The sequence below is a fragment of the Agelaius phoeniceus genome, chromosome 17, assembly GCF_051311805.1.
Source record: "Agelaius phoeniceus isolate bAgePho1 chromosome 17, bAgePho1.hap1, whole genome shotgun sequence".
Classification (NCBI taxonomy): Eukaryota; Metazoa; Chordata; class Aves; order Passeriformes; family Icteridae; genus Agelaius; species Agelaius phoeniceus.
In genome coordinates this window covers 9,579,793-9,603,189 of record NC_135281.1, presented here as the reverse complement: position 1 = coordinate 9,603,189, position 23,397 = coordinate 9,579,793, and the positions used below count along the sequence as shown (strand labels likewise).

General features: G+C 55.9%; 1 protein-coding gene across 1 annotated transcript; it reads left to right on the top strand.

The window, feature by feature from the left end:
* Window positions 1–733: 733 nt before the first annotated feature.
* UCKL1 (uridine-cytidine kinase 1 like 1) lies at window positions 734–22,537 on the top strand. The gene is made up of 15 exons (XM_054644322.2): window positions 734–837; window positions 8,595–8,788; window positions 9,287–9,393; window positions 9,759–9,929; window positions 10,169–10,240; window positions 11,687–11,876; window positions 12,113–12,174; window positions 13,465–13,481; window positions 19,572–19,670; window positions 19,989–20,082; window positions 20,374–20,436; window positions 20,750–20,872; window positions 21,181–21,288; window positions 21,461–21,617; window positions 22,166–22,537. Exons 1-15 carry the CDS (start codon window positions 788–790, stop codon window positions 22,240–22,242), a joined length of 1,584 nt encoding a protein of 527 aa, XP_054500297.1. The 5' UTR covers window positions 734–787; the 3' UTR covers window positions 22,243–22,537.
* Window positions 22,538–23,397: the final 860 nt, after the last annotated feature.

The following is a 23,397-nucleotide window of genomic DNA, read 5'->3' as shown; positions in this document are numbered from 1 at the left end:
CAGCCCAGGACTTCTCCACCCTGGGGAGCTCTGCGGGACCCGGGGCCACCCCGCGGCTCTCCCAGCGTGGGAATAAATCCTCTTCTGCTCCCTAATGGCTTTTTTGGCACGGAACCCAAGGCAGGGACAGATTTAGACTGATCTCTCTGCTGGCTGAGAGCGCTGCCTTCCCCCGCGGGCGCTCTCGCCTCCCCAGGGACGGGTGGGGACCCCGGGAGCGCTGCTCGCCCCCCAGCCCCGAACATTCGGCACCACAAACCTCAGCCCCGGGATGGTGCTGGGTAAAACCAGATCCCAGCCAGTGCCCCGGGACCCCCACGGGGCCGGGGTCCTCCCAGCTGTCCCCAGTGCCCAGCGACATTGTCAGAGCCCGGGTCACCCAAACCGCGCTTCCCCCAGCTGCAGGATGGTGGGGGATGCTCTGTGCTGCATCCCTCAGCGTCTTAGGCAGGGATGCTACTGCGGAGCCACCCACAGGTACCCACAGCATCACTCTGAGCCCCACAGCACCCAGCCATGCCCAAAACACCCACCTATACCCCAAACACCCACCCGCACCCCACAACCCACCCCTGTGCCCTACAGCACCCAGCCATGCCCACACGGACCCATCTCCCCGCACAGCTCTCACCCATGAGCACAGCACCCCTCCGTGCCCCCCAGAGCCCCCATGGGTGCCCGGATCCCCCCAAACCCCACCCTCCCATCCCGCACTACAAGTCCCGGGGATCCCCGCGGCAGCGCCGCCCCCGCCGCTCCCGCCGCTCCCGCCTCTCCCCGCAGCACCATGGCCGCGGCCCCGGTGCCCGAGGGGGCTCCGGTGGAACCGCACGACAGGTAGGACCCCGCTTTCCTTTCCCCGGGGTGATCGCTCCGGGACGGGACCGGCCCCGCGGCGCCCCGGGGCCCCCGGTTCGGGTTCGCCGCCGGTTCGGGGCTTGCGGTGCCGGTCCCGTCCCCCACGGTGCCACTTCCGCGAGTGGGGCCTCCCCGAGCCCATCGCTCCATGAAATCCCTGAGCTTTTCCCACCAACCGTTTCTTCCCACCACCGCTTTATCCGTTGTTTATTTCCATCCTATTTCCCCCCTCCCTTTCGTGTTGTTACCTTTTCCCTTATTTACCTTATTTTATGGTTTTTGCCCTGAATTTCCCAGCTGATAGACCACAGCCTCCCATTTTCCAAGCTTGCTTGCACATGCATCCTCTCCATCAAGATGAAGAGTGGTACAACCTAAACTTTTCCACCCAAAACCCCCATACAGGGTGATTGCCCCCCCAGCACACACACACACACACACACACACACACACTCATGTTTCCCCCTCTACTTTCCAGCCCCTTTTTCCAGCACAAACCTCAGGGGACTGACTGCTCCCAAACATCAGATATCTGGGAATTGCATTTGGAGCATGACTGGTGCTCCAGGAATGTGGCAAAGCTTACAGGGATGGAGCATCCCTGTATCCCTGGTTGTAGGGTACCAACACCCCACCAACCCTGGAGTCAGTGCCAAAGCATCCCTCGTGTTCCCGTCCCTCCTGTTCCCATCCCTCGTGTTCCCGTCCCTCCTGTTCCCATCCCTCGTGTTCCCATCCCTCCTGTTCCCATCCCTCGTGTTCCCGTCCCTCCTGTTCCCATCCCTCCTGTTTCCATCCCTCCTGTTCCCATCCTGCATGTTCCAGCAGCTAAGCCCATTGCTGGCAGCTGCCTGTGCCCTTCCTGTGGTGGATAGCAGGGAGGGTGAGGATGAGGATGAGGATGAGGATGGGGATGGGAGGAAGGAGTCTCCCTGAGTTGTGCTGGTCGAGTGAGGGATGAGTAACTGGGTTGTGTAACAGAGCCCGTCCACCGTGGCTCCCACTTGGTATAAATAGCAACAGATAATTGGGTTTGCAGAGGGAAATGTTTGTCCTTTTGTGGTGAGGGAGCAGAGACCATAACAGAGCTGGAAGCTTTGAGCGTGGAGCTGCTGAGATGAACCATCAGCTCCAGTGGCTCTCACCAGGACAGAGCTTGGCACAAGGCTGGGTAAACTGGAAATGACGTTCTGTGGGTTCCAGGATGGGCATGGGCCTGACATGTGGCAGTGGGATGGCAGCCAGGTCCCTCCATCCCTTGTGTGGGTTCCTCCACCCCTCAGGCAGGTTCATCCATCCCATGGGCAGGTTCCTTGATCCCTTGAACATGTTCCTCCATTCTTTGGCTGTGTTCCCTCATCCCTTGGGATGGTTTCTTGGACAGGGAAGGCCCAGCCAAGAGCTGGCACTCATGGATCCAGCCCAACTCAGCAGTGGAGGAAGCAGTTTGACCTCCATGCTCCTGTGGGTGCTGCTCCCAGGATGGGATCTGGGAGCAGGACCCTCTCCTGGGAACATGCATCCTTCCACTGGGGGCTTGGTGTGTCTGCAGCTCTTACACCAATCCAGTGACAGTACTTGTGACCAAATGAGGCAAATCCACATACAGTCCAGCTTCCATCCTTAAATCCCAGGGGAAACCCACCCAGCAGCTGCCAGCACCAGAAGGAAAAGGAGATCCTGGCCTTTGTGCCTGCTTTCCTCTTTTGCCATATTTTAAGTCTGCCATTAGAGGAGGGATTTGCTTAAAAATCACCAAGAAAATCCAGGAATTTCAACTTGTGCAAGAGCTCAGAGGGTGGGAAGGGGCTTGGGAAGCAGAGATTTGTACCAGCAGGAAGGCTCAGTCCCAGGTGGCCTTTGGAGCCAGTGTGCCCCACCTGGGAGCCCAGTGGGAATGGTGGGGGGGATGCTGGGAGAGTTGCTCCTGTGGCCTGGACATTTAACAAAGGCAGGAAAAGTGGCAGCAGGAGCAGGCGATAAGGAACAATATCCCTGGGCCAGGGCTCCTCGCCCGTGTCCCGCATCCCTTTGCTTTTTTGCTTCTTTAATGAGAAGGAACAGAAGTGGCTCCGGAAGAGAATTTTATTTTTAAACTTCTGAGAGAGCTTTTACAGCGAGAAGGGAATCCAGGCAGAGACCAGGGGTGGAAAAGTTCCTTTGATCATCGCTCCCTTCCCTGACTTTGGGGCAGCAGCTGCAGCTCATGCTGGGGACAGGTTACCCCAAAACCCTCCTGTCCCTGTCCCGTGCCTCAGGACCAGCCCCTCATTTCTGGTTCCCATCAGGTTTCCATCTTTTGAGATGATGCTCTGCAGGTCCCACGGGTGAGCAAGAGCAGGAGGGGTGTCCTGCCAAGTCTGGGAGGCAGTGTGTTTCACCTGCCTCTGGAATAACCTTGATGGCTCGAGGAGGAGGAGGAAAGGGACTTTTTCCATGTCTGGCCCCATCCCAGGTGTTGGCACTAAGCAGGAGGGTGCTCCCTCCCTGGAAGCCCTCTGCAGTGGGTGTGCAGGGGCCAAGCTCCTGTCTCACCATGCTGGCGTCTCACTTGGTGGCCATGGGACTTTGTCTGGGTGCTCTGTGCCCCTGGCAGAGCCTGGCTGCCCTCCTGTGTGCCCTGTGCCACCTCCTCCCTTCCTTGGCAGCCAGAGGCTGTGTGCCGAGGGCAGCTCTGCCCCAGTCTCTGCTTCAGGGTTGGCCTGGACCCCCCCTTGCCATGGTGCCCAACATCTCCCACCTTTGGCTCATGTCCTGCCCTTCAGCAGCCTCCTGGCTCCCTGGGCTTCCTGCAGCTTGCCCAGGCTCCCTGCCCTCCCTGGAGAGGCTGATGCTGGAAGAGGAGCTGGCTGGCCCGGGGGGGCAAGGGCAGCTGGCAGGGAGGGGGTGGCGGGCACAGCCCATGGGATGTTATTCTTAGCCACCGGCAGCCCCGGGGTGTTGAGTTTCACCCACTTGTTTACTCCAGGGCTGAGGGGCAACTCTTGGGGAAACTGAGTGACCAGGGGGGACCCTCAGCAAGACCCCCCACGGATGGGAGCCAGGCGAGAGGGGTGAGGGATGGGAGTCCTGGATCAAAAAGCCCTACATGGCCAGCAGCCCCTGGCCCCCAGCCCCCGCTGCTCCACCAGCTGCAGCAGGGGTGCTGGCTGGCTGGGTACCCCCTGCCCTGGGCTCATCCCCCCTGCAGCCCCCTCCCCAGTGGTGTGGAGAAGTCCCTGGGAACTCACCAGTGCCGGGGGACGTGGATGTCACTGTCCAGGTGCCCTCCCTGCTGAGCCCACAGCCCAGGGCGGCCGAGCACCCCCAGTGCCAGGAGCAGAGGCACTGGGGCTGGTGTTTATTGCCTGTGCTGGGGCAGTGAGGGGAGGTGTCACCTCATCCCCAGCCCCCCTCTTTTTCTTTAATCAAGCCAGTGCTATTAATATCAGGTAATGAACGTAATCTGGAGGTTAAGCTATCCTCTTATGCTGCTGACCGCCCGCAGCTCCCAGAACAGACACTCCCCCTGCTCTGCTCCCTTCTCCTGCCGCCATCTTCCAGCCCCCAGCTCTGCTGGGGCTCTGCCTCACCCCGGCCTCGTGGGACCCTTCAGTGCCCATTCCAGGGGGTCACTCCCTCCATGGCTCTGTGCCCCAAGAATCACCCTGGGAGCCCCTCTGGCACAGCCCCTTCCTCACCCTGCTAGTGCCAGAGGCTGTGGGACAGGGGCTGAAGTCTGGGCAGGGACAGGGGGTGACAGCCCCAGTCCAGGATCAGCCCTGGACTGGCAGCAGGGGGACATGAGCAGCCCCCCAGCCTTCTCCAGCGTGCGCATCTCCGGCTGCTGGGCCCTTGGGCCAGATGGAGGGTGAGTTTTGCTTTGGTTTTGGGTGGAATTTGCTGGTTTCCATCTGTTTGTTTGCTGGAGTGAACTCTTGCTGGTTCCTGTCCCAGTCCCTCAGCCCCAATTCCTGTCTGAAAGGATTGGCTTCCCATGGGCTGGGCTGCAGCCAGCTGGGCACCTCAGCAGGCTGTGGGGGGCTGCTGGGGGGTCCATAGGGTGGGAGCTCAGTCAGTGGGGTTGTTTACAGGGTGCAGAGCCCAGGACATGCTCTCCTGTCTGCTGCCAAGTTCAGGTTTGGGGCTGTGCCATCTTTCCTTGCTGCTGTGGGTGCTTTTGGGACCTGCTGCCTTTGCTGTGCCAGCCCAGCATGGATCCAGGGTGGTCAGGGGTCTCTGAAGGCAGTGGGATGCAGAGAGCCTGGGCACAGGACACAGGGATGGTGATGGGAGCACAGTGGGAAGGAGAGGGGTGTCAGTAAATCTGTGCTTGCACTAAGCAGGAGCAAAATTCTTCCTTCATTTGTGCTGGCACAACAGCAGAGCTGGAGAGCCCTTCTCAGGAGCAGGACCCCCCCAGGCTTCCTCTGGGACACTCTGTCACAGCAGACCCCACATTAGAGGTAGAAGTGAGCTGAGACACGCACTCTGGTTCATCAGCCAAGGTCCAGGTTTATTCTTCCTCACAGCTCAGCCAACAGACTTCAACTGCTCACAGTGTCTGACTACAGCAGGCTCCCACTGTGGGGCTCCCTTGCAGGCTCAGACTGAGCCCACAGCAGCCCCCTCACAGCAGCAATTCTCCCTCCCGTTTGGTCAGACCTCCCCCAGCCAGCTCATCCTTACTGGTCACAGCTGTGACCCACTAAGGGCAAGGCTGGTTTTGGTAATTAGCACAGCTGTGGCTTATCCAGGTGAAGGTTGCCTGTAATTCATTCTCCTACAATGCTCCAGCAAGGATGCAGCACCTGCAAGGAAGGCAAAAGCATCCCCAAAAGCTGGGGACAGCCTGGAGAGAGCTGGTGGCAGCCAAGGCCTCCAGGAAGGCTTGGCAGGGGAGGGGTTGCCAAGCCCAGGTGATGTTTCCTTTCCTGTTTGTGTGGCTTTGGCAGCCCAGGGGTTTGCTCTGCTGGGGAGGGTCCATGTGGGACAGGGACCCTCCTCTGGGCAGAGCAATGGCATTGGCTCCAGCTCCAAACAGAGTCCCATTCTCTGGGGGCTTCACCTTGTGGGTACAGGGCATTGCAGGGGCTTCAGCACTGCTGCAGGGAATTTCTGTAAAGGAGTAGGGAGGAATGGCCAGTGGGGATGGCTGAGATCAGCCAAACCTTTGGAGCAAGAAGAGCCCCTTCCTGGCAAAGGCAGCTGTGGAAAACATCTACAAATCTTGAAGTGTAACATTAGGAGAAAAGGCATGACCTTTGGAGAACTCCAGGACAGCCCTACAGTCCCACAGCCATACTTCTCCCAAATAAATCATGGGAATTGTGGATTTGAGAGGTGTAGAATATCATCTGCCTGTAGAGGATACAGATGTAGATGAGGCGTAGATGTACAGGTTTAGATTATACTGAGAGAAATGTGTAGAATTTTGGTGAAAGTCCAGAATTATTTGGATGAGATAAGGCAGAACTCCAGCTCTTGGGATGGGATTCAGGTGCTGCATCCCAGAGCAGCCTCAGGTGTGCAGGGGGAGGATGGCTCCACTCGTCTCCCAGGGGTGTGTCCCTGCATCCTGCAGCAATGTCCCTCTCTGGGGGTGCTGCAGGCACCCTGGAGAGCAGAATGGAGAGATGATGGCAAAGCAAGGTGGGGCTGTGGCTGTAATTCTGGGCACTGGTGGAGTCCAAGCCTCTTCCTGCCTGCCAGGAGCTGGGTGACATTGATGCTGGTGGGAGCAGAGCTCAGCCTTGCTCCAGCTCCAAAAAACAGAGCTTCATCCAACTCAGAGTCCCTTTGGGAATGGTGGCCGGGGTCAGGGTGTGCAGGCTGGCCCAGCAGGGCTTGGTGCTGTGTGACACCGAGCAAGGGGCAGAGCAGCCCCGCGGGCTCTCCTGTCTCATGGAGGCTGACGTGCAGTCCCACAGGAGGAGCAGCCGAGCTCAGGCTCTGGAGCAGCACGGTCCCAGGGGAGGGGCTGGGATGTGGATGAAAGGAGCCGCTTTCTGCTGTGGTAAACAACTGTGTTTGTGTCACCTCTGCTTTTATCCAGCTGAAGTGACGTTGTTTGTGCCCCAGCGCCAGCCTCTGCTGGCAGCCCCGCTCTGGGAGTAGCAGCACTGGTGGGCAGCAGCTGCTGCAGCATCACCCGTGGGACAGGAGACCCAAACATCCTGCCTGGGTTTGCTTCTCCTCGTGGAAGGAGCCATTTTTTCACAGGGAGACGCCCCAGAAGGTTTCCTGATGGGTGTCATCTCCTGAGGTTGCTTTTAAAGAGTCGTAGTTGGGGTGTCTTGGGCTCCTGGTTGAGCCTGAGCCTGGCAGTGCTTGGAGCTGGCTGTGTGTGCCAGGGATGGGGGGTGTTGGTGTCCTGAGCTCTTGTGGGGAGCTCCATGAGTGCCCAGCTTAGGGTGGATGTCGGTGGAGAGCTCCTGTCTCAGGGGCAGGAGCTGCAGCCTCCCTTTTGTCAGCAGGAGTTCAGCAAAGCCAGGCAAATCCCTGTCCCCTTGCCTGCCCCACAGGGATGTGCCAGGGGTAGGGATGGTGAGCTCTGGGCATCCTGCCATGCCCAGGGGGTTTGCCAGGGGGATCCTGCTGTGCCCAGGGGGTTTGTTTGCCACGCCGGGTTGGGGGTTGCCATATCACTTAACACACAGATGGCCCTTCTGAAATTTTGAGCTTTATCTAAAATTGTTCTAAAAAGGGCTGGGGGAGGGAAGGGAATTAATCTTCATACCAAAACAGCTTAAAATCAACCCAAAATCTGTAAAGCCCTGCAGTTTAAGCCCTTTCAAGAGCAAGCCATAACAGAGCAGCAGCAAAGCCCTGCTGGCTGGGCTGGGCTGTACCAAACAGTGATGGCTTGGAGCCAGTGGTGCTCAGATCTATTGATTTCCCTTCCAGCCCAGTCATGGCTGGGGAGAGGAACAGCAGGAGCCAGGAGAGCCCTTTGCACTTTCTCCCAGGGAGCAGACATCCCTCTGGGGCAGCAGAACAGGAGCAGGGAGGAGCAGGCACTGGTATAAATAATCCTCCCTGTCCCTGAGCTGGCCAGGCAGTGGCTGCAGCTTATCTCCTGGCCAGAGGCCACTTATCACCTCCAGGCCACAGCTCTCCTCCTGCCAAGCTGGAAAGGGCTCTGGAGGGTGCCTTGTTCCTCTCCAGCAGGGAAGATAAAGGAGAGTGTTCAGCAGCTCCAGGGCTTTGGGTGAGCTCAGAGCTCTCTCAGCTCCCAAGGCAAAGCTGATGCCTCTGCCCAGCTTGAAGGCTTGTCCCTGAGGGCTCCAGAAGCTTGGGAGAATTATGTCTAGGGTGTGAGTGGAGCACTCAAAGTGGGGAGAGGAGATGGGTTGGGGATGGGGGGATGAGGATGGTTGTGCTGTAACCCGTGTGTTTGACTGCTATCCCCAAGAATGCTCCCTGGGCACACCAGGATGGGTTGTTGCCCCCTGGAACACACCCCTCAATGCTTTGAGAGCTCACTGGGGGATTTATTTCATGCAGACATTCCTCAGACAGCAGGACTTTAGGCATGGATGTTTGCATGGCACCTCTTCCAGTTTAAAATTGCTTCTGTGTGAGAATTCCTGGGTGTTGTCTGTGGCTGTGGGTCACAGAGATGTGGGTGCTGCAGCGGGGCTGCGCTTGGCTGACTTCACCCGTGTGACTCGGGATCCCCCAAGACCCCGCTCCCACGCCCCAGGCAGGTGTGTCCTTCCCCACCAGGGTAATTTTTCCCCTCTCTCCCCACGCAGCAGCAGCAGTGCAGAGTCCCTGGACAGGCTGTACCCCGCCGTGGGCTCCTCCAAGCCCCCGCGCAAGCGCACCACCAGCCAGTGCAAGTCGGAGCCGCCGCTGCTGCGCACCAGCAAGAGAACCATCTACACTGCAGGCCGGCCCCCCTGGTACAACGAGCACGGCACGCAGTCCAAGGAGGCCTTTGTCATAGGTGGGTCCCCTCTGCACCCTGCCACCGCTCCCACGGCTCTCCTGGAGATACCAGTGCGAGTCCTGCCCCACCACATCCTTGGGAATTGGAGGTTGGCTCCAGCCTGGAGAGGAGCAGGGGGAGTGCCTGTGGTTAGACTGGGCTGGCTGAACCTCAGAGTGTGCATGGGTTGTAGGAGACCACGCTCTGCTTCTTTTCCCTCAGCTCCTGCTGCCTGAGCTGTCACAGGTTCCTAGAGATCCTGGACTGGTTCCCATGCCAGCACTCCCCATGTTACATAACCACCTAACAATGGGTTTCCCAGCTTTTGCTGGGCATGTTGCTGGCAGTTCCAGTACATGCCATTTGACATTTTCCAGGATAATCTCTTGGAGTGCCTGTGACTTCCCTCTTTGGAGGCCCCTCCAGCTTAGTGCAACAGTGCAGGACCTGGGCTCCAGCCTGTGGTGGGAAGGGCTGTGCCTGGGCTTGGTGGCTTCATCACCTTTTCCCTGGCAGGCCTGGGAGGAGGCAGCGCCTCTGGGAAGACCACAGTGGCCACCATGATCATTGAAGCTCTTGATGTGCCATGGGTTGTTCTGCTGTCCATGGACTCCTTCTACAAGGTGAGGCTGCACCCCTGTTGGCCTGGCCAGACTCCTCAATTTGCCATTGCCCGGAGAAGCTGTGGCTGCCCCATCCCTGGAAGCATTCAAGACCATGTTGGACAGGGCTTGGAGCAACCTGTCCTAGTGGAAGGTGTCCCTGCCTATAGCAGGGGGTTGGAATGAGATGAGTTTTAAGGTCCCTTCCAACCCATACCAATCTGGGATTATGTGGTAACCCCTGGTAAGGAAACACGTTGTAGATTTAGGGACAGCCATGTGGTTTTTCCCTTCCAGTGGCTCTTGTGGGGCAGGGAAGAGTGACTGGGCACAGCAGAGGGGAGGGAAGTGCCCAGCCATGTGCCCTAAGCTGTGCTCTGTGGCAGGTGCTGACCAAGCAGCAGCAGGAGCAGGCAGCCAGCAACGACTTCAACTTTGACCACCCCGACGCCTTTGACTTTGACCTCATCATTGCCACCCTGAAGAAGCTGAAGCAAGGCAAGAGTGTCAAGATCCCCATCTACGACTTCACCACCCACAGCCGGAAGAAGGAATGGGTAGGGGACACCGAGGGGGGTGGGACCAGGTGGGGATGGCCAGGGCAGGACAGGGGGGGAGCCAAGTGCACCCCTCCAGCCCCTGCTCTGTGCAGTCTGATTGGTGCTGTCACCCCCTGCTCTGTGCTGGGTGCGTTTTTTGGGTGAGCTGTCACAGTCACAACCCAGAGAGATCTCCTGGGACAGGGCACCTCTGACCAGATGTTCTGTGCCTAACCACATCCATTTTGACTCCACAGAAAACCCTCTATGGCGCCAATGTGATTATCTTTGAAGGCATCATGGCATTTGCAGACAAGGAGCTCCTGAAGGTGAGGGAAGGTTTTGAAGCAGATCCAGGGAGAGATGGTGGGAGGATGCTCTCTCCTGAGGTCCTGCAGCAGGGAGGTTACCTTCTCTTCCAGGTTACACCAGATGCTGCAGCACTTCCCCAAGTAGGAGGAATAGGGTTTGACTCTCAGCAGCCGGGGAAGAGCCCCTGGCAGAGGTCAAGTGTTTCAGCAAATACCTCAGTCTCAGCTGGTGCATAAACACAACTAGAAATAGCCCACCTCCACACTGCATGCTGCAGCTTCCACAGCCAGGGGCAAAGTCTGCTGAACTTCTACTGCACAGAGCCTGGTGCTCCTAGCATGGAATCATCCAGCACTTCAGCCTCTCTTGGGGATTATTTGGATATATCATAGGATCACAGAATGGTTTGGGTTGGAAGGGACCTTAAAGCTCATTTTGTTCCACCCCCTGCCCTGGGCAGGGACACCTTCCATGAGACCAGGTTGCTCCAAGCCCTGTCCAGTCTAGCCATGAACATTTTCAGGAATGGGGTACCCACAGCTTCTCTGGGCACCCTGTGCTAGGGCCTCACCACTCTCACAGGGACAAATTTCTTCTCAATATCCCATCTAACCCTTTCCTCTGGCATTGTGAAGCCACTTCCCCTTGTTCTGTCACTTAAAGCCCTTTTCCAAAGTCCCTCTCCACCTCTCTTGGAGCTTCTTTGGATACTGGAAGGGGCTCTGAGGTCTCTCCAGAGCCTTCTCTTCTCCAGGCTGTACAGCTCTCTCAGCCTGTCTCCATCCCTCAGAGCATCTTTGCAGCCCTGACAAATGCTGCAGCAGGCAGTGAGCCATACACAGACTTAGCCAAGCTCTGTCTGAAAAGTTTCCTCCCCTGCCAAGTGAGAGCTTGGGTTGCACTTTCCTGGAGCAAGGATGACCTCCAGTGGACAGCTGGGTGAGAATCTCCCAGGAGACTCCACTCAGCATCCCCACTCCTGCCTCTTGCAGTTCAGGACAGAGTCATGAGCTGCCCTGCTGTGCTGGGCTCCTTTCCAGCATTAATTCCCTGCCTGTGGGAGAGGCTTGGAATGAGATGATCTTTAAAGTCCTTTCTGATTCAAACCATCCAAGGATTCTTTGATTAAGAAGCCAGTGCTTGGTGTGTGTCACAGACAGTCACTCCTCATCTCCTCCTCGCTCTTAAATAACATCCAGCAAAGTGTTGGAGCTGGTTAGCAGTAGGGGCAGAGTTTGGAGCAGGACAGCTCTCAGGGGACACGAGAATAAGGTGGCAGCAGGGGCTCACAGCAGCACCAGCCAGGTTCCAGGGAAAAGCTCCGCTCAGGCTGGAGCAGAGCAGAGCCAGGCCCTGTTAGACACAGGCTGGGCTGGGCTCAGCCCCTCTTGGGGCAACAGGCCAAGGTGGGTTGAGTCCCACACCTGACCAGGTGGGATTTATCCCCTCCCCTCTCCTTTCAGCTCTTGGATCTGAAGATATTTGTGGACACGGACTCGGACATCCGCCTGGTGCGCCGCCTGCGCAGGGACATCAGCGAGCGGGGCCGCGACATCGAGGGGGTCATCAAGCAGTACAACAAGTTTGTCAAGCCTGCCTTCGACCAGTACATCCAGCCCACCATGAGGCTGGCTGACATCGTTGTGCCCCGAGGTACCTGCCCAGGACCGTCCTCAGGGGCACCCCTGACAGCACTCAGAGACCCCAGCCCCCTGCCCTCAGCTCTGGGCTTTGTGGTTTCCTGAACCCTAACCCCAGGTCTAACCTAATGGACATGGTTTAGTGATGGGCTTGGCAGTGCTGATTTAATGGTTGGACTCAATCTTAGAGGGCTTTTCCAATCTTTACAATCCTGATTCTGTGATTCTTTTGCTTTTTGGTCACCTCAGGGAGTGGAAACACTGTGGCCATCGACCTGATTGTTCAGCACGTCCACAGCCAGCTGGAAGAGGTGAGAGCTGCCTGGTCCATGGGTGGTGAAGGGGGTTCACAGCCTTGCTGTGCTCTGGGTGCCCAGGTGGGAATGGCCTGCCTTCTCCTGTGCTCCAGGTGTGGGAGTTCCTGTGAACTCCTCTCAGCCCTCTCCCTCAGCCCGGTGAAGGAAACTGCCTTCTCCCTGTGCTCTGGTTGGTCCTGGCTCCTCTGCCAGCTGTGGTCCAGCTGCAGCTTCCTTCCCTCCCTGGGACAGCAAGTCATGAGGGGACAAACCATCCACCCTTCCATGATCCAAGGGATGTGTCCCCCTGCCTGCAGCCCTCCCAGGGCCAGCATTGCCCCAAACCCTCCACTGCTCTTGGGCTTCTCCTCTTCCCTCCCATGCAGACACTGCTGCACAGTCTTTCCAGTCAGGAGCACACTTCTCCTCTTCTGTGCTGTGTGCAGCTCCTGGGTTCCAAAACTCAAAGTCTTGTCATGTTTGAGCCCCAATCCAGGCACATGCTCCATCACTTCCCCACTGCTGGCTTTAAGTCTTCTCCTGTTTGTCCTGGGCCAGTCCTTACCAGTGGTTTGGGACTCTGCAATGAACTGATGGCATTTTGTGTTGCTGTCTCCGAGCAGCAGAGTCTCCTCCCACCCCATAGCTTTGGTGATGTTTCAGTCATGGAAATGCTCAGAGTGATGTCCTGGGAAGTGCAGGGAGTGTGACCTGGGTATAGATGCACTGGAAAGTAAAGGGCTTGATTCTTTCAAGTCTTTTTTTGGAGCTCCCAGGTGGCAGGAGCTGCTCAGCCCTAGGATGGGAGCTGGCATGCCTTGGCATCCAGCTTCCTGTGCCTGCTCAGGAGGGACTGCCCTTGCAAAGGTGTCTTGGCAGTTTCCTCCTCTGGAGTACCTGGCTGCCTGAACTCCCAGCACCAAACTCTGGTTGGGAGGGTGGTTTCTAAACCCTCGGTCACAGGAAGAAGGCTGAAAGCCCCAGTATCTCTGCTGGTGCCAGGCTGAGAAGGGCACCCAGCCCTGAGGCAGAGTCCAGGAAAGGGGAATGGCTGTTTCCCCCAGCTCCTGGGATCCAGCCAGGGAATACCACAGCAAACCCAGCACCCCCAGGGTGCCACTGCGAGCCAGGCAAGGGGTTGGCTTGGGGAGGGCTTTCCTAACCTGGGGAGGGGAAGAAGGGCAAAAAGGCTGCATGTGAATTCAGGAAAATACTCCTATTTTTCCTTTTTTTTTATCTTGAAACGACCCTGGTGTTGACAATGCTTAATACCGGTTGCGTTGTGTCTTTGTGTTGCTGCCGCAGCGTGAACTCAGTGTCAGGTAAGAGCCCTCACTGTGTCCTGTGTGTGCAGCCCAGGCATTTCCAATGCCAGGCACTGCTTGGCCTCACCCCACCCACGGCAGGACCAGCAGAGTGCATGGCCTTGTCACCCCCATGGCGACAAAAGGCCACCTGCCCTTGGCTTTGGGATGGCAGGGACAGGGCTGCTCCCCAGGGAGGTACTGCCAGCCTGAGTGCAGACCCCTGAGGCTGGGACAGGGACAGGTTTGTAGCTGGGGATCTCCAGTCTCTGCTTTGCATCCTGAGATTCTCTTTTGCTTCTCTTCATCCTCTAAAATGAACGATTTTCAGAGCCACTCTCCATCCCTGATGATTAAAGATCATTAAACATCAATTATTAGATTAGTCAAAGCATCTTGAAAAAAGGGTGGAGAGTGACTTTTTAAATGGGCAGATAGCGATAGGATGAGGGGGAACAGTTTCAAACTAAAGGGAGGAGAAATTTAGATTGGGTAAAAGGAAGAAATTCTTCCTGTGAGGGTGCTGAGGCCCTGGCACAGGTTGCCCAGTGGTGATGTGGCTGCCCCATCCCTGGAAGTGTCCAAGGCCAGGTTGGATGGGGCTTGGAGCAGCCTGGGATAGTGGAAGGTGTCCCTGCCTTTGGCGTGGGGTTGGTATAAGATGCTCTTTGAGGGTGGTGGGAGCCCTGGGCCCCTCACTGCACACAGGAATCTGCCTGGAGGCACCCAAAGGAGCATGGCACCTTCACATGGCCAGAGGTACCAACTTTCCCACAGATTTGGAGGATGCAGAACCTTTTCTGGAGGACTGAGAAAATCCTGCTGCCTAAGTCCAGCAGGATTTCTAAATTCTCAGTATCTGCAGGCGATGCCATACATATATGCTGAATTACTTAACCTCTTCAGCATGGGGCCCCAGATGGGACTTCAGCTCTCCTGCTTCCATTAAGAAGCCACCTAGGCTTTCAGGTATTCTTTCAGGGAGCAGAGGGAATGCATTACTGAGGATGGGTTTCCATTTAGATCTCCATCATTGCATGGAGATACTCAACTCAAGTAACCTTATGATTTACATTTGGCATACAATGAGCTTTTAAAATAACTGAGATGAACATGGAAAAGGCTCTGCTTTACTTATATCTGCCTCAGCCAGGCACTTCCTAGACTAGACAAGTGGATGTTTTATTTTATTTCCCTTTGCTTGTTTAACACCCTGGGGCCTGATATTTCCATACAGACACGTAAGCTTCCCTCTGTGTCTGGAGGTCCAGGTGGGAAAGTGCTCTTTAGTATGAAGAGAAATTTGTGGCTTTAATAATGGCAGGAATAACATCAGAGAGGAGACTAATATGTGTGCAAATAGGAATGTGTATATAGAGACAGATAGATACTTAAACACACATAAAATTTCCTTTCTCCTCCTTAATCAAAGGGTTGCTCAGTACAAGTGATATTCTTCTGCGCTTAAAAATTGGGTATTTAATATATCCATGAAGTATTAGAGATTTTATGATAGCAAGTTTGGAAAGGTAACTCTGACCTCCAGAAACACCTCTGTGATCACCACACTCACAGGTGGTTTTATGTTCTGATTAAAGCTTCCATTTATGCCTTTGACTGAAAATCTGGAAAAAAATTCCTGCAAAAACCCCAATCTGTTGCTGCTGCTGGAGCCCCAGTGCTTTACTGCTGCTGTGGTTTCCCCCAGCGCTGCTGTCTCTGCAAGAGGAGTGGGGTGGATGGAGAGTCACATTGAGTGAGATGTGCCTGGCAAACACAGGCTTTTCATCATATCACAACACAAACAATTCCCCATCCTCTTGTCTGGAATGGCTCCATCTAAATGTCACGGTTGTTCTGAAGTCCCTGCTGTTTGGCAGTGGTGGGGACACGGGGAGGGCTTTGTGCTGGTAGGATAAAACCTGAATGCTCAGATCTGGCCCCAGTCCCAGGTGTCTCTGTGGCCCTTGTGCTCCAGGGCTGCCTCTCCTGGCCAAGCGACCGTCTGGGACAGGCAGGGAGTGCCTTTCCCCACTCAGGTGGGTGAATTCTGGGGGGTTTAAAGCAAGTGATGCCTTCCTTGGACATGCAAGGCTTGTTTTCATTCTGAAACCACTGGCTCCTGAGGAGCATGCTTGCCGTTCCAGTTAATCCCTCGGAGCACAGCTTGGACCTTAGCATTCTTAGGATATTTCCTGTCCAGCTTCCCCCCTGTTTGACTGTGCTCACACTGGAGATGTGGTTCCATCCCAGCACTCCCAGGTGGGTGTTCCTCCTGGAGCCTGGCAGCAGGAGCTGGAGCAGCCAGCCCATGCTGGGGCTCAGTGCTCCCAGCCCAGCCTGTTCTCCATCCCTCCTGCCACGCTCTCAGCATCCAGCCCCGCTCCTGGAGCCGCCGCTCTTCCCAGCCCGTTCCCCTGGCCAATCAATATTCCCCGCCCCCAAGGTCCCGATCAGCTTGGCGTGCCCTTTGCCAATTGTGTCTTTAAATATCAACCCGTGGCGCAGTTTAATAGCCCTTGTTTGAAATGTCAGCCCTGAAAGGCAGCCGTGTACGTGTTTGAAATGCCTTGACTGCATCATCTCCTTTGTAGCTGGATGTCTCTTGTCTGCTTCCTGCTCGATAGCATGTTCCACAAAGAGCCAAGGATGCTCCCTGAAGCCTTCCTGGGAGATGGTCACCCCTTTCTCTCTCTCTGTCTCTCTCTCTTTCTTCTTCTTTCTATTTTATTTTCTCTTTAAAGCCTTTGTTCTCAGGGGGAAAAAATAAGTTTCCAAAATAAGACGTTTTCTTGACGTGCTCATGGCTGCCCGTCTGGATGTTCCGTCACAGTCCGGTGTTGGCAGGGAGGGGCAGGGGGCATCACAGTCCCTCCTTCCCTGCCAGGATGGGCAGGGAGTGACACAGAGGATGGCTGCTGGAAGGGCTGAGCTCTTTCCTCAGCCTGCAGGCCCTCTCCAGTCATGGTGAGCCCAGGGCAGGTCCAGGTGAGCCCAGAGGAAGGAAAGTCATCCCTGCAGGTGGTATTCTGCCTGGTTTCTCTCCACATTTCCAGTGGTTTTGGCTTTCAGTGTTCTCCAAGGCTTGGAGATCATCATCAGGCAGGAGGGGGGACACCCCTGGAAGCCCACAAGCATTTTGCCTGGGAGCAGGGCAGGTTGGATGAAGGATTTTTAGATTGGGCAAAGGTTTTTTGCCTTGAGTGCCTGTGTTTGCTCTGAGCTTGCATTAGAACCTTCAGTGAGGGCTTGGCATGAGCCCTGGAAGTGTTGAGAACAAAGTTGGATGGGGCTTGGAGCAACCTGGTCTAGTGGAAGCTGTCCCTGCCTGTGGCAGGGAGGGTGGAATGAGCTGATCTTGAAGGCTCCTTCTCATCCAAATCATTCTAGCATTCTGTCGTTGTATGTCCCTCCAAACTCCAAGAGCCGCCATTGCAGTGTGGTACTACCTGGGACACAGGTGGGACAGTGTCCCTGCTGTGGCTCCAGGACAGTGAGAGCTGACAGTTCTTTTCCCCCATGGAGCCAGGAGTGAAGCCAGTGCTGTGGAGAGCAGTGGTGACATGCCTTGGTCACCAGGGGAGGAGTGCTGTGTCTGCACAGTGCAGGTCCAAGAGCCGTTGATCAATTAGGGGATTTTTTCCCCCTCTGACTAATGACAGTGCTTTCTCCTCTGTTTCATGTCATGTTTGTCCCTCTCCTCCTAAACTCTGGGTGTCTCCTGTCTTGTCTCCCCTGAACATCCCTCCCACCGGGTGACCAGAGGAAGCTGCGCTGGGATATGTGAGGAGACAAATGCTTATGGCAGTGTTTGGTTGTGACTAACAGCAGGGATGGGCGAGGGCTGTGCAGGGTGAGCTGCCTCCCTAACCCTGCCAGGGCACCTTGGGGCACACAGCTCATGGGGTCCTGCTTTGCTGGGGCTATGTGTGGGCCCAGACAGAGGTGGGGGCACTGGAAAGAGAAGCTTTATCCCAAAAATGGGAGCTGTTTCCCCAGAAAGCACCATGGGGAGACCCTCACAACACTGAGTGGCTTCCGAGCAGGGTGGTATCCAGACCTCCCTGTCCCCACACTGCGTGGGTGTTGAAGGAAGGTGGGCAAAACTTGGTGACAGAATGCTGACAGCATTTCTTGGGGGTCTCCAAGTTGACAGCTTGGGATGCCGGGGAGGAGTTCCCACTGCTCATGGAGGTTGGAAAACCCTTGGTATCTCTGGCAGGGAGCAGGAGTCAGGTCACACTGTGACAGGAGAGGGGCTGCCCATTCCACTGGCATGGTGGGATGCTGTGACATGGACCTGGCAGTGATGGAGGGGAAAAGTGCCAGTGGCAAGCTCAGTCCTGTGCTCCTTGGTGAGCTGTGGTGATTGGAGATGACCCAAACAGCTCCTCTGGTTTAGGTGACAGCAGTTTTTCACCTGGGCAAACCCAGCCAGGGCCATGTTCAGGTGTGTGGCTCTGTGTTGGGGGCCTGTCTCTGCCCCATAAAGCAGGTGAGCTGGCAGCCCCCATGCCAGCACCAGTGTTTGCCCAAGGGCCTCACCACCACATGCTGGCATCCCAGGAGTGAGAGAGGTTTAAGCAGGGCTGTGCCCCCAGGATCTGTCTCCAGGCCAGCTCTGGCAGGAGAGGGAAGGGAGGGCTGTGGGTGCTGCCAGCAGGGAGCGTCTCCAAGGGCTTCTAACCCATGGGACAGCGACTAACAGAGTGAGCTTGCTTCACTGACAGCAGGGCTGGGGCCTTGAGGGCTGCTTGTCCCAACCTGCAATGGGGTCTGCACACAGCAGGCAAGCCCACGAGGGAACCACAACCCATCCATGCTCTTTGCATGGCTGCCAGCTCTCCTGGAGTGTTCCCTGCATGGGGCTCTTGGCTGCTACAGAGGAGTGGAGCTGGTAAAGCAAGAAGGAGCCCTTAAGTACCCACAGACCTTGGGAATGTCTCATTTGGTGTTGGTTGGCCAAGACCAGGAGATGGCTGTGTGGATGGAGGCCTCAAGCTCTGCCCTCCTCCATGCCTATCCATCTTCTCTGTCTTCCTCTCTGCTTGCGTGCCTTTGTGTGCCATTAATCCAGGTTTCTGCTTGATTTGAAATCTTAATCATGCAGTGCTTTCATTTGCTCTCTTCTCTGCCTCCCTCACATCTCTGTGTTTTTTGCTGGATGCAGCCACTGGCACGTGTGTGATCTGACGTGTGGCTTTCCAACCCCAGCCCTCCTCCCAGACAAAGTTGCTTGTCCATCCTGCCCAGCCTTGTGGAAGCCAAATGTGACCTTCTTCTCATTACTGCCACTCTCACAGGGAGAAGTGACTAATGGGGCTCCATTGTGCACTTCCCTGTGAATGGTGTTCCCTTGATCCCAGAATAGCTCCCAGCCCTATTCGTTATGTGGAATGAGTCACACAGAGCCAGTCCTGTCCAGCCATAAAGTCTTGAAGCTGTTCCCAATTTGGAATGGCCCAAGTGGTCTCTAAAATAGTCACATTCCAGATATGTGCCAGCCTGGCTGCCCGTCCAATTCCTTGTGGCATCTGGCACTTGTAGGTCAGAGAGAGCTACAACAGCCCCTCCTCACCCCGTGAGTCCAAGATCCATCAGTAGATAACTGACTCTGGAACAGGAGAAGGTGCTGATTTTATTTTCTACTTTCTTCCCAAACAATGGAAACCAAGATGGGCCAGACACCTTCAGAGAAGCTGTGGCTGCCCCATCCCTGGAAGTGTTTAAGGCCAGGTTGGATGAGGCTTGGATTAACCTGGTCTAGTGGAAGGTGTCCCTGCCCATGGCACAGGGCTGGAACAAGATGGTCTTTAAAGTCCTTTCCAACCCAAACCACTCTATGATCCTGGGTGAGCTGTCCAGCAGGAAGGGCAGGCCCTTGTGCTGCAAGGTCACCCTAACTCCAGTGGCCCTGGTTTGTGGGTGCAGGTCCCTTTGCCATGGCAGGGACCAGGCAGGGCTGGCTGCTCACTCAGTTCAGCTGGATGGCCTGTGTGTGTGTTTGCAGTGAGAGATGACATCTGGGAGGATGGCTCTGGCCATGTTATGTGCTCCACCCTTTGGGCAGCCTTCCCCAGACCTTCTGACCATGTGTTTGGTTTTCAGGGCTGCCCTGGCCTCTGCCCACCAGTGCCACCCCCTTCCTCAGACCCTCAGTGTGCTGAAGAGCACCCCTCAGGTGAGGGGCATGCACACCATCATCAGGTAAAGCCCCTGCTGTGGCTCCTGGGGTGGGATGGGGCTCAGCTGCTGATGGGATGGGCTGGCCTGTCTTTGGGCTTCCCAATCCCACTTTTGCCTGTCAATATGGCTTGGAGACAGAATAGGGCAGATTGTGGTGTCCCCTGCATAGAGGAGCTTGCCAACAGTTTTTCTGCTTTTTACCTTGAAACAGACAGCACAGTTTCAGGCTCAGATGGTGCAAACAAGAACCAGGAAGGGGCAGGGACTGCCAGACCTCTGCCAGCATCTCCTGGGACATGTTTTGGTCCAGAGGTGACGTTGCCTTTCCCTCCCCTCTAGAAACAAGGAGACCAGCAGAGACGAGTTCATTTTCTACTCCAAAAGGTTGATGCGGTTGCTGATTGAGCACGCGCTCTCCCTGCTCCCGTTCCAGGTGGGTTCATGGCTGTAGGTGCTGGGTTTCCTCTCTGATTCCTAACCCTCAACTGCTGGGGAGCCAGGACAGTCCTGGTGCTGCTCGTCCAACTTTCCCCAGTGCTTTCAACCCTCGGAATAAAACGCACCAGGACTCCCCAAGGCCATGGAGCAATGCTGTAGCCCTGGGTGATAATTCTTTATTCAGCCTTGGTGTCCAAGGCTCCAGCCCCTGCAGCTTGCTGACTCCAGGGCTCCTGTGAGAGCCACATCAGAGCCCCTGGTAACTCTTCTCACATGTTTTTTGTAGAGTTGCACAGTCCAGACCCCTCAGGGACATGACTACGAAGGGAGGACATACAGTGGGAAGCAAGTAAGTGGAAGCCATTGAGGCCTGCCTCATGGGGGCTCACTGGAAGCCCTGGCTGCCATCAGGCTGTTTTGGTGCCTGCTATCATGAGTATGACACCCTGTACCACCAGGAAAGGCAGGCTGGTGACCAAGGGTGCCATCAGCAGTGTCACTGTGCCACTCATGCCCTCTCACTGCGGGTGGCCTGGGAGAGGCACAGCCCTCTTGGAATGGATGTGCTTTTAGGTTGCCCGTTAGAGTCCCCCGCTGCTGAGACCCAGTGTGGGGTGGTGGCAGCTCCTACCCCGTGTAACCACCCCCTGCATGTGCTGCAGATCACCGGGGTGTCCATCCTGCGGGCGGGAGAGACCATGGAGCCGGCGCTGCGCGCGGTGTGCAAGGACGTCCGCATCGGCACCATCCTCATCCAGACCAACTGCAACACCGGCGAGCCAGAGGTAAGGCCCTGGGCTGCTCAGGACATCTCTTGGTGTTAACCTGTGTGCAGGGTGGGGCCGTGGCTCAGGTGTTCCCTGTCAGCCCTTCAGTGAGCCAGCAGTTTGTCTCGGCAGAGGTTGAGTGCTGTGGAAGCTGCTCAGGTGGGTTTTGCCAGCAGGCTTGTACACACAGGGGCTGGTTTGTGCTGGCTCTGACAGCCAGGGTCCAGAGACAGAGGCAGGAGGGATCCTTCACTCCTCAAAGGGAAGAGTTCAGGTTGTTCCATTTGCCTGCAGCCTCTAAGCTGCTCTCTCTCTCCTGCACCCAGCTCCACTACCTGCGGCTGCCGAAGGACATCAGTGAAGACCACGTCATCCTGATGGACTGCACGGTGTCCACGGGCGCTGCGGCCATGATGGCAGTGAGGGTGCTGCTGGTACGGACGGGTCAGGCAGGGGGTTTGCTCTGGAGCAGCCTGCAGAGCACCGGCCACAGCCATGCTGAGGGGATGTGCCTGGAACTGACTCCTCTGCGGGAACGAGGGTGTCAGGGCGCACAGCACAGGCTGGGGTAACTCACCCTGAGCTATCCCTGTGCATTTCCTGTAGGATCATGATGTCCCAGAGGACAAGATCTTCCTGCTGTCCCTGCTCATGGCAGAGATGGGTGTCCACTCGGTGGCCTATGCGTTCCCCCGGGTGAAGATCATCACCACGGCTGTGGACAAGAAGGTGAACGACCTCTTTCGGATAATCCCTGGCATTGGTGAGTATCCTGCTAAGAAGGACTTGTGCTGAGGGGATTTTTAGTGCTTCTGGTGGGGAGAGCACATGGTTGTCAGCAGCAGTTTAGGTCTGGCCTCAAATTACCCAGAGCCCCACTGCCCTCATGGGTCCTGCTGCCAGCTGGGTGTCAGGATCACCATGCTGGGTCTGGGGGCTGCAGGGCAGCCATTGCCTTGTCAGCAGCAGGAGCCATTCCACATGCCATGAGCCCTAGGCAGAGAAGTCAGGCTGGGACAGCTGGAGCAGCCTTGTGCCCACCTCTTTCCCTAAACTGCCACCTTCCACAAGTTCACCCAAAATAAGCTCACTGTGTTCTGTCCTCACCTCTACTGTGCCAGGAAACACCTTCCACCGGGTGGTAAACCAGCCTACAGGCTGCTCCAGTTTTGCTACCACTCAAGTTTTCCTGCTGTTCAAGCCGTCAGATAAACCTGCTCTGGTCCCCTTGCCTGCTGTGATGAGGACAGGCAGCAGGATGGGTCTCAAGGCTCCCCCAGTGCTGCACTCTGAGTCTCTGTCTCCCCACAGGGAATTTTGGAGATCGGTACTTCGGGACGGATGCTCCTCCTGACTGGAGCGACGATGAGGATGCTCTCAGCACTTAGCTGGATGTGGAGGTGCCTCTGGCACCAGGCAGCTTCAGCACCGCACCTTAACCCCTCTGTCCAGTGCAGATTTCTCCTTCCTCTCACCAAGCATAGATATTTTTTTCAAATCTTACATCGGAGATCTAGGGCATATTTTTTCAGAGAAACGTAAATCCTAGTTTGACTTTATGGGCAGTTGCGTGTCCCAGCATAGAGCGGAGTTAATTTATTTTAATTTAAATATTTGCCTATATAACTTATTGGAGATATTTTATAAAGAACAATAATAAATTTTTTCTCTGGTTTTCTTGAACTGAGCCATTCTTTGTCATTTCCCATGGGTGCCTAGAAGGATTTGTGACCCTTCAAGACTACAGTCCTGGGAGGGGAGATGCCATGAGCAGTGGTGGGAGGTCAAGAGTACCACACCTTCAATCCAAATGAAGACTTGGTACCAGAGTACAGGTTTCCCTCCTGGCTCAAGGGAGACCAAAGCTATTATAGAGTGTCCAAATGAGCTACACAAGGATGATGAAGGATCTGGAGGGAAAGCCATATGAGGAGCAGCTGAGGTCACTTGGTTTTTTCAGCCTGGAGGAGACTGAGGGGAGAAACCGTCAGGATCTGCAGCTTCCTCCTGAAGGAGGTGGAGGGGCAGTCACTGATCTCTGTGTATGACCAGGGACAGGGCCTGAGGGAACATCTGGAGCTGTGTCATGGGATGTTTTAGGTTGGATATTAGGAAAACATTCTTCCCCCCCTGCCCAGAGGGTGGTTGGGCACTAAAACAAGCTCCTCATGGCAGTGGTCACAGTCCCAAGGCTCCCAGAGCTCAAGGAGCATTTGGACAACAATCTCAGGCACATGATGGAATTGTTGGGGTGTCCTGTGCAGGGCCAGGAGTTGGACTCAAAGATCCTTGTGGGTCTCTTCCTACTGAGGTGATTCTGTGAGGTTCAGCTTGGATCACGAAGAAGCACCGAGTGCCTGTTGTGAGTTCAGCAGCCAAAGTGAAACAGAGCTCACCCCAACCACAGCTCTTACTGAATCAGAGCTGCTCGAGGCATGGTGAGAAGCAGGTCCTGTGTCTGACCAGGGCACAGCGAACAGGATGTGACCTGTCACAGAGCAGGGTCGCCTCAATGGAAGGGGAGCTGGCCCCACATGAGGGGG

Excerpts from the sequence above, each read along its gene's own strand:
- UCKL1 (XM_054644322.2), top strand. The coding sequence starts at position 788 with ATGGCCGCGGCCCCGGTGCCCGAGGGGGCTCCGGTGGAACCGCACGAC. Across the intron at positions 9,930-10,168 it reads ACAGCCGGAAGAAGGAATGG|AAAACCCTCTATGGCGCCAA; the intron begins GTAGGGGACACC and ends TTGACTCCACAG. Across the intron at positions 10,241-11,686 it reads CAGACAAGGAGCTCCTGAAG|CTCTTGGATCTGAAGATATT; the intron begins GTGAGGGAAGGT and ends CTCTCCTTTCAG.